General features: G+C 35.6%; 2 protein-coding genes across 2 annotated transcripts; both read left to right on the top strand.

The window, feature by feature from the left end:
• Positions 1-301: 301 nt before the first annotated feature.
• On the top strand, positions 302-1,840 carry LOC148767704 (serine carboxypeptidase 24-like). Its single transcript, XM_088824761.1, has 4 exons — positions 302-316; positions 455-525; positions 1,493-1,598; positions 1,697-1,840. The coding sequence occupies exons 1-4, from the start codon at positions 302-304 to the stop codon at positions 1,838-1,840; spliced, it is 336 nt and encodes a 111-aa protein (XP_088680887.1).
• Positions 1,841-3,707: 1,867 nt separating this feature from the next.
• LOC105960250 (uncharacterized) lies at positions 3,708-9,252 on the top strand. Its single transcript, XM_088823817.1, has 5 exons — positions 3,708-5,220; positions 5,709-5,779; positions 6,747-7,031; positions 7,588-7,877; positions 7,962-9,252. The coding sequence occupies exons 3-5, from the start codon at positions 6,842-6,844 to the stop codon at positions 8,997-8,999; spliced, it is 1,518 nt and encodes a 505-aa protein (XP_088679943.1). The 5' UTR covers positions 3,708-5,220; positions 5,709-5,779; positions 6,747-6,841; the 3' UTR covers positions 9,000-9,252.
• The last annotated feature ends 7,256 nt before the right edge of the window (positions 9,253-16,508 follow it).

Below are 16,508 nucleotides of genomic sequence, written 5' to 3' on the forward strand. Positions count from 1 at the left end.
CATACAAATTGATCCTCAAACATTGTGATTTCAAATCCGACGAAACTTCGGAGAAATGCGACGATGCCGTAAATTACGCAATGAACCACGAATTCGGAGATATTGATCAGTACAGCATTTATTCGCCGACGTGCAACGGATCGAAAAAGACTAATAATATATCGGTCACGCTTAAGAACACTCTGATTGGACAGAGATTATCGGGATACGATCCTTGTACGGAAAGCTATGCTGAGAAGTAATATAATCGGCCCGATGTCCAAAAGGCACTCCATGCAAATATTACAGGGATTTCATACAAATGGACAGCTTGCAGGTACTATATGATATGCTAGTATATACATACATATATATATTTTATTTTATTTTTCTAAATTTTTAGTTGAATTAATTAGGATTAATTATTTTTGTTTAATGAAAATGTGACAGTGATGTGCTTATAAGGAATTGGAAGGATTCGGAATCGTCGATCCTGCCTACGTACAAAAAGCTAATTGCTGCTGGCCTTAGAATATCGGTGTTCAGGTACATATATATTACATGTAAAATTATTAGAGTTTGTTTGGTTAGTCGAATATCTTTTTGTCGATCGGGCGCAAATATTTTGCTCCTATTAGCACTTATATGATCAGCTTATTGACGAATTGTTTATTATGGCTTTCAAGTATATAATTTGGCAACCAAACGAGGCCTTAGAGTTTACGATTTTGGAGCCATCTAAAATTATTAGAGTTAGTCAGAATATTTTTTTTTTGTCTAGCACAAATATTGTTCTAATTTGCTCCTATTAGATCTTATATGAGCTTATTGAGCAAATTGCTTATAATTGGAGATTTCAAGCATGTAATTTGGCAACCAAACGAGGCCTTAGAGGCTTCGAATTTGTACCCTAATTAAAAATAACATTATTTTTTTGTTCTTACAACAACATAAGGCATTAATAACATTAATAAGTTACCACTATATATTATTCAGAAAACACATGAAAAAAGGATTAATTAATTAATGATCAGTGTTATAATTTCATTAACATAAGTTATAGGGTAAATTACAAACACCCCTAGGTATGGTCAAATTACAAAAACACCCCTCTTGTTTGGATAATTACAACCACCCCCTCACTCCTCAAATTTAGTGGAATTTTCGAGATTATATGTAATATTATCACTTTTGTACCCGTTTTATCCCATTCAAACTCTAAATTATGAAGCAAGATGATCATAATATGTGATTTTTAGCTTGTATATATCAGTTTGTGGTGCATCGGAAACTGTATTTTTTACGCAAAACGAGTACAAACTAGAGCACACTTCACGGAATCTAGATGATTATGTTGAATTTGGCACCATAAAGGTGGAGGTCTAAGAAAAAATCATAGTTGAGGGGTAGATGTAATTATCTAAACAAGAGGGGGATTTTTGTAATTTGATCATACCTCAGGGGGGTGTTTGTAATTTACCCTAAGTTATATTATGTGTTATTATAATTGCAGCGGGGACACGGATTCGGTTGTCCCGGTTACCGCAACTAGGTTTTCGTTGAGCCATCTGAATCTGAAAATCAAGATTCCATGGTATCCTTGGTATTCTGCTGGCCAGGTGTATATACATTATGTTTTTTTTTTTTTTTTTTTTTTTTTTTTTTTAATGAAAAATATAATGTGGTTAATTAACTGATTTGTTATATTTATCGATAGGTCGGGGGATGGACGGAGGTTTACGAAAATTTAACATTTGCGACGATTAGAGGAGCTGGGCATGAGGTTCCTTTGTTTCAGCCAAGAAGAGCATTCATCCTATTTCAGGCATTTTTGTCTGGAAAAGAGTTACCAAAATCTTGATCATCTTGTTGTTTTAAGGAATATATATAACAATAATAAATGTAGTTGAAAACTCATATATTAAAAAGAGAAATATCCTGATTCATTTGATTTGTGTTTTATTCTCTCAATAGAGGTACCCTATTTAAAATAAGAGAATACGTCGTCTCTTTAGTTGAGGCGCATAACGTCGTGGTGTCCTGGTGCTTGAATCCGTGTAAAGTTTCTGACAATTACGTTGATTGTCTGGTCTCCATCGATTGAATAGATCGGCTAACGACGATCTTGATGGTACATTAGTTAAAATATTGACGAACATTGTGCACTCGCCAGTTATTTATAGTACAAAAACAAGACTGGTTAGGAAAAAGTATATTCACCAGTGATTTATGGTGTTCTCCGTCTCGGTGAATCGAGCAAAGATGAAGAAAAATAAGAGCTATAATTTTTTTAGAGTTTTCCTTTGCCGCGGAAGCCTGAGAAATAATTATGACTATTTCCGTAAACCAGACTCTAATTTGATCGTCGGATCGAAACCACCTTCATCATCGTCTAAACATTATTTAATTATTAAAAGAATATCATTAAAAAGAAAGAGTCCAATATGTTGCGTTGGGCTAAGGTAACCCGATTTGGGCCTTTTTCGCACCTAAATTTTATCCATGTCCACGTCACGTTGGCGCACGTGTCAACCATTTCAATTTTACAAAATAAATAATAAAATAAAGGGTAAATTACACTCACACCCCTGAGGTATGCTTAAATAACTTTAAGGTCCCTATAGTATCGATAATTACACTTACCCCCTTGAAACGTAGTTATAAGCTCTAATGGGATAATGCATTGGATATGTTATTACGATAGAGTTCTAACGGACTATTGATTTCAGGAAGTGGTGGAGGCAATAAAGAGTTATGGGTGATTTTAGAAATATTGGGGGAGCTATGTCACCCCATAACTCTATGTTATCTCCACCACTAGCTAAAAGTAATAGTCCATTAGAACCCTATCGGAATAATATATCCAATGTATTATCTCTTCTAACTACGTTTCAGGGGGTGAGTGTAATTATGGATACCACAGGAACCTTAAAATTATTTAAGCATACCTCAAGGGTGTTGGTGTAATTTATCCTAAAATAAAAAAAAAGGTGGGCATAGGCACAAGTCACAACACTCGTGCAAAAAAGGCCTGCTTAAAAATTATTTACTAAACGCAAGAACTAGGGCTTTTCTTTTCTCTCTCGAAAATCAACCCACGCCCTTCTATGAAATCTTCACTGATATAATCTGAAAATTGTGGAAGCAAAATGAGTTGGAAATTGCGACAAGGACAACAAAGAATAATCAATGGTATTTATACTGACTTTGATTTTTATTTTATCTTTAATGAATCTATTGATTGGTTGATGGAGAAGAGTTGGCCGCTGATACGATTTGGTTTTGTAGAGAAGAAACCTAAGTTGGCTGATTCAATTTGGGGAGAGATTGTTGTTGATTGAATTTGAGTTTTAGAAAAAGAAAACTCAAGGTTTGGCTGATTCGATTTGAGGAAAAAGGCGTTGATAAACAATTGGAATATGGAGTGGAGAAATAACAAATAGATATAAAATGACATTTAAATGTGAATGACGCAATTATACAGTCGCAATATCGAAATCTGCCGAAATTCTGAACGGAATACACTCTCGGAGCAAACTGCACCTAGTTTTGTATTTTGAAGAGGGGAGGTCTCTTTTTGTATATTTTCAGGGGGGAAAGTGCAAAGAGTGAATTTTTTTAAGGGGGTGAAGTGCATTTTATCCTATTACAAAACTAATGTTTTTACATTTTTAAGTTTGACCAAAAAATATAGGGGGGTATTTAGTGCAATTTCGTAATTAATGGGTGTGTATGCAACCGGTCCCATAATTCAGGGGTGCAAAATAAACTTTACCTTTTTATCTCTCTGTGTGTGTAATTTACCAATTTTACCCCTCAAAGAAAAAGAAGCATATTCCAATACAAAATTTGTATCGCTGCCAATCTGCATATTCAATACCAAGTACCTTGTAACCTGTACAAGGCTGTTTCTTCCAGAAAGTGAAATTACTTAAACACCCTCAAAGCACGGAGATGGTGGAAGAGGTAATAACTTTTTGCCTGGGAAACAAACCAGAGTGAAAAAAAAAAAAAAACAATAATAAAAAAATGTTGCAGGCCAAAAGAAAGGAAAGATGCCAGGAGGGCACAACTGTAATTTCATTAGATTACAAGAGAGAGAACATCACAGCGGCCATATGAGGACCGAAAAGCCTAAAAACAAGGTACTACCAACAACAACTGCAAAGCACCTTCTCTCTCTCTCTCTCTCTCATCATCAATCTCGTGCCAATTTCACTTTCTCTCTCTAGAAATTTAGAAAGAAAAAAAAAAGCTGATCAAGACTGTCTCTTCCTTTCTCTCTCGTCCCATTACCTACCTATCTATACTCAGAAGAAAAGAAAGAAAAAAAGAAAAAAGAAAAAGAAAGAAGACAACATAGAACTCCACGAAACAACATAGGAAGACTCCACGGCACCCCCATCTCTCTCTCTCTCTCTATATATCTCTTTCTCTCTCTTCATGGCCCAGCTGGACCAAAATTTATTTATGAGAGAAACAAAAAAGAATACAATAGAGAGAGAGAGAGAGATATGTCTTCAAATTTCCTCCAATTTAAACCAAACCCACCTCACACACACACATACAACATACAGAGCACCAATAAAGCAGATACATTAATTCCAAAAATACCCTTCTGCAACCCCCACAAAAAAAAAATTAAACCCCCCATCTTCATCATCAACTTCACTGTCTTCCAAACAACTATGTTTTCTTTAATTTTTTTATTTTATTTTTGTTTCCCCGAATTATGTGGGCTTTTTCGGTCAGATTTTTTTTATTTTCACAGAGAAAACAGGAAAGCAACGAAAGAACCTTCACACCTCACCCCCCACCCCCACCCCTCTATTTTCTCTCTCCTTTTTTCCCTGTCCTATCTCTCTCTCTCTCTCTCTCTCTCTCTCTCTACATTACATAGAAACCCCCTTTTCTTTATTGGGTTGTTCCACCTCTATTTCACATTCATATCTATCCCCATTTGCCCAGTTTCTTGTTTCCCTTTCTCTCTCTCTCCCTCTCTCTCTCTCTCTCTCTCTGCCTCACATCTAGCACTAATTATTATTATATATATAAATATTATTCAAGATCACGCCTTTTTTTTTTGTCTGTGAGAGGTGATTCTTTTTGTTTGGTGATCTGATGTCGAAGAAGGGTAAAGTTGTGATTTTTGACTCAACCCCATCTTATGGTGGTGTTCTTGATCCTAAATCCATGCTCAAGCATCAGAATCTTATGCAGGATTATCAGGATTTGCAGAAGGTATACTTTAATTTTTATTTTTATTTTTATTTTTATTTTTTTCTTCTGTTATTTGGAAGATCTGACGATTTATTTGATTTTGATTTTTTTAATTTCTGGGTTTTGCTGTTGAATGAATGATTTGATCCGATTTTGTCAATTGATTGGTCCTTCGTGATTCTGCCCTTGGGTTTCTTGAACAATTTTTTATAATATGAGCTGATTCTTAAAAAAGGTCGCCTAAATTGGCCCTTTGTCTTAAATTGATTTAATTGTTTAAGGATTCCTTTTGAAATTTGTTGTTTTGAGGCTTTCCTTAATGTTTAATTCTGATTGACTCGAGTTCTATTCCGATTGTAGAGAAGTTCTTATTTCGATTTTCTTTTGTTCGATCTATTCGAACGGCTGTGAACGATTTCTCGTTCGATGCTCGTTTAAGTTTTCAAGATTCTTGTAGTAGTGCTCGATGACTAACCGAAGCGTGATTTTGCGATTTTACCCTCTTGCAGGAAGCTGATGTCATGACAAACAAATTAGAGGCGGCTAGACAAAGGAAGCTGATTCTTGCCGCTGAAGTTCGGTATGCAGTTCGTTTTATTTACTCTAAACATTATAATGTGATTTCGTCATTAATTATATTCACAAAATGTCCGTTTATTTAAAACATATGATAAGATGTTTTAGGAGCTGGTCTTATTTTAAAGATTAAATTTGAAGGTGTTTGGATATGGAGCTTATAAGTTACTTTAGTGTAATTTCGTATGTTGAATGTTTTAGTGAATGAGCAAATAAGTTACATCTGATAACATTTTTGTTTGCATTTGACTATTTTCTATGTTCTATTTCAACATTAACATTTTCTGTTGAATTTAATTTGACCTTATTTTGAAATGAATTTGTTTAGCGTCAAACCGAAAACAACCAACTCAAAAAAAATTGTTATGAAATTTAAATACAGTAGATCATCGATATATTAATACTCATAAATTAATATCCTCGTTAAAATAATAGTTTCTTCATGTCACGACTCGATAAAAATCTATTAAATTATTAAGTCGATAATTAAATATTTCACTAAATTAATAGAATTCTGTTAATCCCGACTGTATTAATTTGTAGACATTTAACTGTAATCTCGTTTTTCCAATATATATAAAGCATTCGGTTATTAACATATACTAAACAATCTCAAATTCAATTGTTAATAAATATTTGATCTAGATACCGTGGAATCTAAGTTGTTACTAACCATATCTAATTCTACACATTTTATTTTAATTTTGAAACTTTTCAAGTATTTATTTAATTATTTATTTATAAAAGTAAACAATATTTCAATTTTACCGTAGATACCTCATCCAAACAGAATTCCAAATCACAACAAACTCCCTCTATCAGATAACTATCAAAGAGATTCAAACTAGTTCAAATACATCTCTCTCTCCCTAACTCTCTCTAACTCTCTCTCTAACTCATTCTCTCTCTCTATAAAACCCTAATCTGACTATTTTCAACTCCACCACGACTCTTAACTACTTAACCCTCAGCTGCATATACAACAACGGAGAATAACCAGCAGCAGAATATTCCGGCGGCGGAATTATCCCCAGCTGAAACTAACAGTAGTCAAGTAGTGATTCCGATGCGGCCGCATTACATTCCGGGCCATGGCAATTACGCAACGAAACCCTACCCGCCTGGATACCGGTTCGCGCCGAAAGACACAGAGCTGATTGTCGATTATCTGCTGAAGCGGATCCGAGACGAGTATATCCCCGTACCGGAAATCAGCGACGTCAATCTTTACCAGGCCAATCCTCAGACACTGGGAGGTTTGTTTCTCTTTTATTGTTTAGGGTTTTTCAACTGTTTTTCGAAGTATCCGTCGGTGAGATGAAACGCAGGATCGATATATATTCTTGGTATATTTAACACGTGCTGAAATGTTCTTACTGTTTCCTTTTCTTTTTTCTTTTTTTTTTAAGTTGAAAATTTAGATTTTTTTTTTTTTTTTTTTGTGTATTCTACATGATGTGTTACTATGGTTTCACGCGTGTGTAAAAATAGAGTCCGATTTATCGTTGAAGATGAAGATTTAACACGTGTTGAAATTTATATACATATTTTTTTCAACAAATTTGAATTTTTTTTTAAATTGAGATTTAAAAATACAGTAAATATATCATTGAAGATTTAACATGTGTTGACTTATTATTTTTTTTAATTATTATTTTGTATTATTTGGTTGAGATTTTAGATTCTGTGGGTATTGAGTTCATTCATTCACATAATATCTGAAATATTCTTGGAAGAATTTAACTTAACACATGCAAATATAATTATATCTATTTTTTTCCCCTCTTTTTTTTATTTTTTATTTTTGGATAGCTATCTATCCTAAACTTGGAGAAAATGAGTGGTATTATTTTACGCCGAGGGACCGAAAGTACAAAAACGGGTCCCGCCCTAGTCGATCTGCAGGCACCGGCTATTGGAAAGCAACTGGTTCCGATAAATCTATTTGTTCTTCCAACGGCGAAATTGTTGGTTACAAGAAATCGCTAGTCTTCTACGAAGGAAAACCGCCAGCTGGCACCAAGACTAACTGGATCATGCATGAGTACAGATCTAACGAACCCTCTCGAGCTCGACCTAGTACCGACAAACTTGACATGAGGGTTTTATTTCATTTTATTTTTTTCAATTTTCTTCACTATATATGTTTAAAATCATTTATTTAATTTTGTTTTTTTGGTGTGCAGTTGGACGATTTTGTGCTGTGCCGTGTGTACGAAAAAACGGGTGAACCGGCCGACAATCCGGTCAAGGAAAAGAGTAACGCTCGTCGTGCGAATAAGAAAGCTGTTGTGAAAGAAGTTGTTGTTGAAGAAGCTAACGATAAAAAAGACGAGCAGCCACAACCCGAAGAAGTAGCTGCCTCGGATTTGCGCGGTGATAATACTAGCCATGATGCGGCGGCAGCTCTAAACGAGGACGATCGTTTCGATTCCGAACTATACATTGCCAAATTCGATGTGTCTTCCGAAGAATATCAATTTCCGGAATTCGAACAAATACTTTCAGAAGACGTTGAATTGTACCTTGATTGGCTGCAACTCCCTAACAGCCCTGATTTTAATTCTCAGCAGGTGCACCTTGATTGGCTGCAACTCCCTAACAGCCCTGATTTTAATTCTCAGCAGGTGCATTGTAACGATATTTACGACGGGTTTCGTTTTTTTTCTTCTGACGGTGATTTGAGCTCTACTTTTAATCGGAGCATGCCAAATAAGCGGAATTTGGACAGCATGCAAAACAATGGAATTTCGGAGAGCATGCAAAATAATTGGCATCCGGGCAGCATGCCAAGTATTCCGCATCCGGGCAGCATGCCAAGTATTCCGCATCCGGGCAGCATGCCAAGTATTCCGCATCCGGGCAGCATGCCAAGTATTATGCCAAATATTCCGCATCCGGGCAGCATGCCAAATATTCCGCATCCGGGCAGCATGCCAAATCCACATTACAATTCAAACGATCATCGGACGGCTTATGCTAACCATTTTCGACAACATCGGGGGCATAACTTTGGCATGCATGCGCAGAATACGGGGAATATTGCCCCTCAATTGCCAAATATTTACGGAGAAAACCTAAACGGGAAAAATATTCAACATGGTCACTTAAGCAGCGGGGGCAACAACTTTGTTCCCCCGCCGGGGGTTGGTTCGACTACTTACAACACTGATTATCATCCGAGGAAAAAAGCTCGATCTAATAGTGGTTTGGAGTTGAGGTAGTGCTTTAGGAACTAGTAGTTAGCGTTTTCGTTTTTTCGTTTTCGGGACTTTTTTTTCTTTCTGGAGTTTGTGACAACATGTTGTTGTTGGTATATGTGATGTAACTGGGAGGTTTGAGCAAAGTTCGAACTCCATGCTCCCCATATTGTGGGGGAGAGATTAATACCATTTACCTTAGTGATTAATATTTTCAAGTATATTTATATATTGTTAGTCGAGAACTTAATAAATTATATTATGTTAGTTCGTAAAAGTTTTGAATTTCAGATTTGAAATTTTTAGAATATCGAATTGTTTTCGTATACATTGAAATGGTGGGTTTTGAATTTTCTTTTTCAGGAAAAAATATCTATGACTTATCTCTAGCTTTCGAATTTTCTCAATCTCCGACGATCTCTTATTTGATTGTTTTAGTAAGGTTTCGAGTTTTCTCGTCAATGGTAAGATACAAAAAAAATGACATGGGGACGTGGGCACGGCGAAATGGGGAAACGAACACGGGAAAAATCCTATTTTTCCGAAAAAAAATGGATATGAAAACATGGGAAAGCATATAAATATTAAAAATATAGAGGTGTGTTCATAAATTCTAAAAGATGATGTAATCTTACATTTATGCTTAACGTCAATTACATATTGCATCGGCAAATTATATATTGAAAGAATTTATAGTCCTGAATTCTATTAGTCCTGAATTCGTTTAATAGAGAGATGTTGAAAACATGCAGCGGAAATATAAAGATTAAAAGACAATACTCAGATCTAAAAAATGTTCACAAATAAAAACTTGTGAACTTGCCCTTTACAGGACGGAAAAATTATATTAAAACAGTATTCCAAGAATACAAACAGAAGATGTACGAAAACTTCTTCCTTATGAATGAATCATTCTCATGATCATTCTTACATTCAAATCTAGAAACAAAAAGAAAATATTAAAAATTCTATATTTCAAATAATGTACTCGTAAGGAGTACGTACAACAGATTCTAGAAAAATACTAAAACTCTCGTAGATAAACTTCAGCACTCGTTTTTTGTTTCCTCGAAATCTGTGCCTTTCTTGAGTCTTGAGTTTGGTATTTATAGACTTTCCAAGCTTCCAGTTCTCAGCCCATGATCTGCAAGAAAACCAACTACAAGAGCACTCAAGAAAGTGGGTTAGTGGGTTAGTACGTTAAGAAGTTAGAATAATATCCACAATTAAATCCACTAAACACTACTTAGCCCACTAAGTCATAATACTTAGCCCACTAAATCATTACTAAAATTTAGTTTGAAAGTAAGAGAGTTAAAAATAATTTTAGGGAAAATCCACGTGTTTCAAACTCCCCCTTTTTAACTTTCTGATCAAAACTAAATTTTAGCTGAAACTCCCCCTGAGACATTGCTTGAACTCCCCATGAATTTGATAATAAACAAAATATAGAAAAATCAATTCAAAACAAATTCAGCAAGATAGTCCAACACAATTTAAAAGAAAAGAAACAACCAAAGTGCAGTCATAAACAAAGGTTCAGAGGGAAAAAAAAAAAAAAACAGAACAAAATCAAATATTGTTCATAAAAATAATTAAAGTAGAATATCCAAAGACTCCTCAGTATCAGCTGCTGCTCCTCCATCACTAGCACTGGATCCACTGCTTTCCTCTGCTCCTTGAGCTTCACCCTCATTTTTTGCTCCTTCTTCATTAACACCTTCATTAACACCTTGCTCTCTGCCTCTAGCATTAAAAGGATGAGAAGTTCCTGCTTCAACTTCATGACTAGCTTTTTCTCCCCCTTTTTGATCTGAAAGAGCTTTCCGAAGCATTTCCACCATGGACTGGTGATAAGTTATCTGAGCTAGAGAGTGAGTAATCTGTTGCAACAAAAGATCTCTAGGAACAAAAACAAGAATGTCAGGAATGTTGTCAACATGAGGAGCAACACCTTCAGTACCAAGATTATTTTGACCTGATTCAATTGAGAGGAAATTATCTCCATTCCGGGGAAGATCTTGGACATGAGGAGCTTTTAGAAAATTTTGAGAAACAGTGACCATGCCAAGTGGAGTGTGAAGATATTCTGATTCATCTTGACCCAAATTTTGAGAAAGTAAAATGGAGTAGATGAGAGAAGGGTAAGGAAGATGAGTGGAGGATGAAATTTTCTGGGCAAGATGACCTATATTATTAAAGAAAAGTTTGCCAAAATCAACTGGTAATCCCATCCCCAATTTGTACGTGAGTACTGCATGAGGTTTAGTTACCACAGAGACATTTTTGGATGGAATCCAATTCATCACTGTGAGTCTGAACAAGACAGAATAAAATGCAGTGAGTTGAGAAACTTTGAATTTTCTGGGGTGAGCAGGCCAACATTTTAGACGATTGCCAGAAAGAGTCTTCCAAACCTCAGTAAAATAACCATAATTATCCTCATCAATCACAGTAGGAGTTTGTAAATGAGAGTTGATAATTTTGGGAGAAAAAAGAGAAAATGGAATTTCGCACAAAAACTTTGCCAAAGTTTGGAGAATTTTTCTTTAAAAAGGAGGTTTGTAAATTGGCATAAAATTCCTTCACAAGAGGGATCATAAGGACAGGCAACCTCAACTAGACTAAGGATTTTTCTTTAATCAAGAAAAGCAGAGATCCTGTGTTTATCAAACTCATCCTTGGAAATTTTCTTTTCCTCAATGAATTGGCAATTCATGATTTGAGGACTCAAATTTGAATCAGATTCAAAATAAAAAGTAGGACTGAAGGCATTGTTTACCTCAAAAAGAGTTGACAGATCCTTCCCATCCAAGTCTGGCTCTTCTTCCTCTGAGGATTCCTCATCTTCTGAGTCTTCAAGCTCATCTGGGATGTATGCTAGCTCAGGTGATGCAACAGGTGGGGCAGCATCTTCTTCCATCTGAGAGGAGTCCTCAGAAGAGTCATTGTCTGACTCTGAGGATGGCATTTTTTTGCGAAAGGATGCAAGGGGAATCTCCCAGCTGTCATCACTTTTCTCTGTTTCTTCAACCTGAGGAGGTGATGCATCCACTTGAACAGCTGCCTCTGCCAGAGTTTCCAGAGGGTCTGCAGGTTCAGGTACTGCAGCATCGTTGTGGACATCACCATCGGCTGGAAGAGGATTTCTAGGAGGAGATGCCATGATACAATAGATAAAGAAAAATTGCTTCTTGTGCTTTTGATTTTTGAGTGTGAATTTTCGAAAGAAGAAGCACGAAATTTATAAGCCCTAATTTTTGCTGAAAAAAAAAATGAAATGGAGAAGGTGAAGAAGTGGTGTGCGTTTTTCTTGGAGAAAGTGTGATTAAGGAGAATAAAAGTTTATTTGGCAGTTTCAGTGGACTTAGTGGAAGATAAAAGACTAACCCATGTACCCCATGACCCATATAAATAGTGATAATTCAATAATAATAATAATAGTAATAAAAATAATAACAGTAGCACTCACGAAATTTTCACAAAAATAAAAAACACATCTATTAATGATTAATAGTGTGAGAAAAAAAAAAACTTGGCTAACAGGCATAGATTTTATTATATATATATATAATAATTTTTTTTTAACTCTTATTTTCAAGTCAAACAATTCACATGGAACATGATCAAGTGTTCAGTTTGAAGGTTCCTCAGTTACTAAGATATGACTATCAAAATAGAGGAGTTTAACTTATGTGATTATAATTGTTCTCTGAATGTTTACATGAAGCATGATAACGTTTCCAGGTGAAAGACTTCCAGTTACTTATTTAGAGAATAATCTATCACAGTGAAGTCATTATTTAAAGAAGCTAAGCTTCAATAAATTATGTTGCAGCTTAAGATATTGGATGAGGTGCTGCAACATATTTCAGGACATGTTTATTGAGTACACATCCCGAGAGATTTCCTAAGTTTAGAAAACCTCTCATAATCTAATGCCTTTGTAAAGATGTCAGCCAGCTGATCTTCTGTAGGAATGTACTTTAAGCACACTATATTTTTCTCAACTATATCATGAATAAAATGATGTTTAATATCTATGTGTTTAGTTCGTGAGTGTTGAACAGGATTTTTTGAAATATCAATAGCACTTGAATTATCACAATATATGGTCAGGGTGTCACTGGTTGACCCATAATCTCCCAACATTTGTTTCATCCAAACTAGTTGACCACAACATCCTCCAGCAGCTACATGTTATGATTCTGTTGTTGAAAGTGATACACAATTTTGTTTTCTACTAAACCATGAAACCGGATTATTCCCCAAAAAGAAACATGCACCTGAAGTGCTTTTTCTGTCACTAATATCCCCAGCCCAATCTGAATCACTAAAACCTATCAAATTAGTATTAGTGTCTTTGAAAAATTGAATACCTAAGTCTACTATACCTACAAAATACCTAATAATCCTCTTCACAGCTTTAAGATGAGTGACTTTGGGATTAGCTTGATACCTGGCACACACACAAACACTAAACATAATATCAGGTCTGCTTGCTGTTAGATACAGAAGGCTTCCAATCATGCTTCTGTATAGGGTGCTGTCAACATCTTCAGCAACATCATCCTTGGACAGTTTTTGACTTGAACCCATTGGAGTTTTCATGTGCTTGGCTGACTCCAACTCAAACCTTTTGACCATATTGAGAGCATATTTCTTTTGATTTACAAAAATTTCTTCACATGTCTGTTTGATTTGGAGTCCTAAGAAGTAGTTCAACTCTCCTATCATGCTCATTTCAAAAGTATGAGACATAGAATCTACAAAAGACTGTAAAAGGTTAGCACAAGTAGAACCAAAAACAATATCATCAACATATATATGTACAATAATGATATGGTTATTTGTTCTTCTAACAAATAGAGTTATGTCTGCCTCTCCTCTGTCAAACTGTATTTCAAGTAAGAAGACAGTGAGTCTTTGATACCAAGCTCTATGAGCTTGTTTAAGACCATACAGAGCCTTCTTAAGCTTGAAAACATGATTAGGCTTGGCAGAATCTTCAAAACCCTTGGGCTGCTCTACATATGCTTCTTCATTTAAAACACCATTCAGAAATGCACTTTTGATATCCATCTGATACAATTTGATTTTAAGAAAACAGGCTATAGCAAGAAGTAACCTAATAGATTCAATTCTAGCTACTGGAGCAAAGGTTTCATCAAAGTCTATACCCTCAATCTGAGTATAACCTTGTGCTACTAACCTAGTCTTATTTCTGACCACTGTACCTTTTTCATCAGTTTTGTTTTTGAAGATCCACTTAGTTCCTATCACATTTACATGACTTGGTCTGGGAACTAAGAACCAAACATCATTTCTGGTGAACTGATTCAGTTCTTCATGCATTGCATTGATCCAGAATTCATCCTTCAGAGCTTCTGCAATATTCTTTGGTTCAACTGAAGACACAAAGCAAGTAGTTCCAGTTAGTGCACATTCAGAAGATAAATTTGCAAATCTTACCATATCTCTGTAATTTACTCTCTCTTTTCTTCTGGTCCTTATCCCATCAAAGATATCTCCCACAATTTGAGTAGGGGGTGATTTTTCTGGATTCTACTTGATGGTTCCTTTCTGCAGACATCATAGGTTGGCTGCATTTCAGCTTCTGTGCTCTCTGTAGGATGTATTGAGTCAGATGTGGTAACACTTGGCTCAACACCCTCTTCTCTTGAAACTGGACTGTTTATATCTGGAGCATTTGTGGCAGTAGTGTCTCCTCCGGTTGTTTCTCCTTCAGCAATCAGGTCATCAACTTCATCTTCAGTTCTTTTACTGCGAAGATCAGCAAAGTCATCAAATACCATATTTACATATTCAATAATGGTTCGAGTTCTTAAGTTAAATACTCTATAAGCATGACTGTTATTAGAGTATCCCATAAACAAACTCAAATCACTTTTTGAATCAAATTTAGCTAGATGATCTCTATCATTTAGGACATATCAGACACATCCAAACACATGCATGTATTCTAGATTAGGTTTCTTACCATATAGAATTTCATATGAAGTCATCATGGACCCTAATCTTAGATACACACGATTTGAGATGTGACAGGCTGTGTTGACAGCCTCAGCCCAAAACCTTTTAGACAGATTTTTTGCACTCATCATTACCCTAGCCATCTCCTGGATAGTTCTGTTTTTTCTTTCAGCAATAAAATTTTGCTGAGGAGTTTTTGGAGCAGAAAATTCATGTTTTATGCCCTTTTTATTACAAAAAACAAGAAATAAAGCATTCTCAAATTCTTTTCCATGATCAGACCTTATTCTACGAATAGAAACTTGAAATTGAGTTCTAACAAACCTGTACAAATTTCTGAAAACTTCAAAAGTATCAGACTTTTCTCTTAAAAAATACACCCAAGTATATCTTGAAAAATCATCAACACACACAAACACATATTTTTTACCACCTAAACTTTCTACCTCTATAGGACCCATAAGATCCATATGTACAAGTTCAAAACAAATGGTGGTACCAACGTATTGTAACACTTTGTGTGGCACTCTAGTTTGCTTTCCCTTCTGGCACATTCCGCATATAGGAATGACCTTGATCTTAAGATCTGGAATTCCTCTTATGGCATTGTACTTGTTGAGCAGCTTCAGATTTTTTAAGTTTGTGTGCCCTAGTTTCTGGTGCCACAGCTCTACTTCGCTTACTCTTGAGCTCTTGCATGAGATGGTATCACCTGTTTGATAACAATTATCCATTGACCTAGAACTGATGAGATTTGACCCCAATCCTTCAACATGTAAGACATTTGAAAGTTTTGGAAGTCCCTCAATATTGAATGTTCCACATCCAACCACTTTGCATTTAGCTTCTCCACTATAGGTTACACGTCCACCATTGAGTGTATGGTAGTTTGATAGAAACTCTTTAGTTCCAGTCATGTGCCTAGAGCATCCACTATCAAAGTACCATGAACCTAAAATGTTAGCATTTAAAGAAGTGTATACTGCTTTGCACATAAGTTTACCTTTGGGAGTCCATATCCTACACTCATTTTTGGTAAATTCTACATTTTTCTTGGAGGTGTTTCTTGGAGTGATGTGACTCATCCTGTACAACATTTTGTCACTACTTAGTTTCTCACAAAATGGACGAATATGTCCTGGTGAGAAACAGTAATGACAAATGTATCCCCTTATTCTGGACTCTGGAGTGGTGACTGTGGAATTTCTGCATTCTTTTCCATTTGAGCCCTTCTCTTTTACAAAGATAATTTCCTTCTTCTTTACAGGCTTGGGTTTCTTCACTTGTTTTTTGAACCCTAGACCTTCATTTTTGTTGTACTTTTCCAGTGACATAATCTCTTCGAGTTTAGTTGTGCCGGTATTCATCCTCTTGATTGCTAGAGTTGCTTCTTTGAGTTCATCTTTCACCTTTGCCAGTTCAAGATACTTCTTGGTGATACCAACCTCCAAACGTGTGATTGTTTCTTTAAGGAAAGAATTTTCCTTGTTGGCTGCATCTAGAGCTTGAGTCTTCTTCTCCAAGTCGCTGAACAGTTTC

This window comes from Erythranthe guttata, chromosome 10, assembly GCF_056151865.1.
Source record: "Erythranthe guttata isolate IM_541 chromosome 10, IM_541, whole genome shotgun sequence".
NCBI classification, from domain to species: domain Eukaryota; kingdom Viridiplantae; phylum Streptophyta; class Magnoliopsida; order Lamiales; family Phrymaceae; genus Erythranthe; species Erythranthe guttata.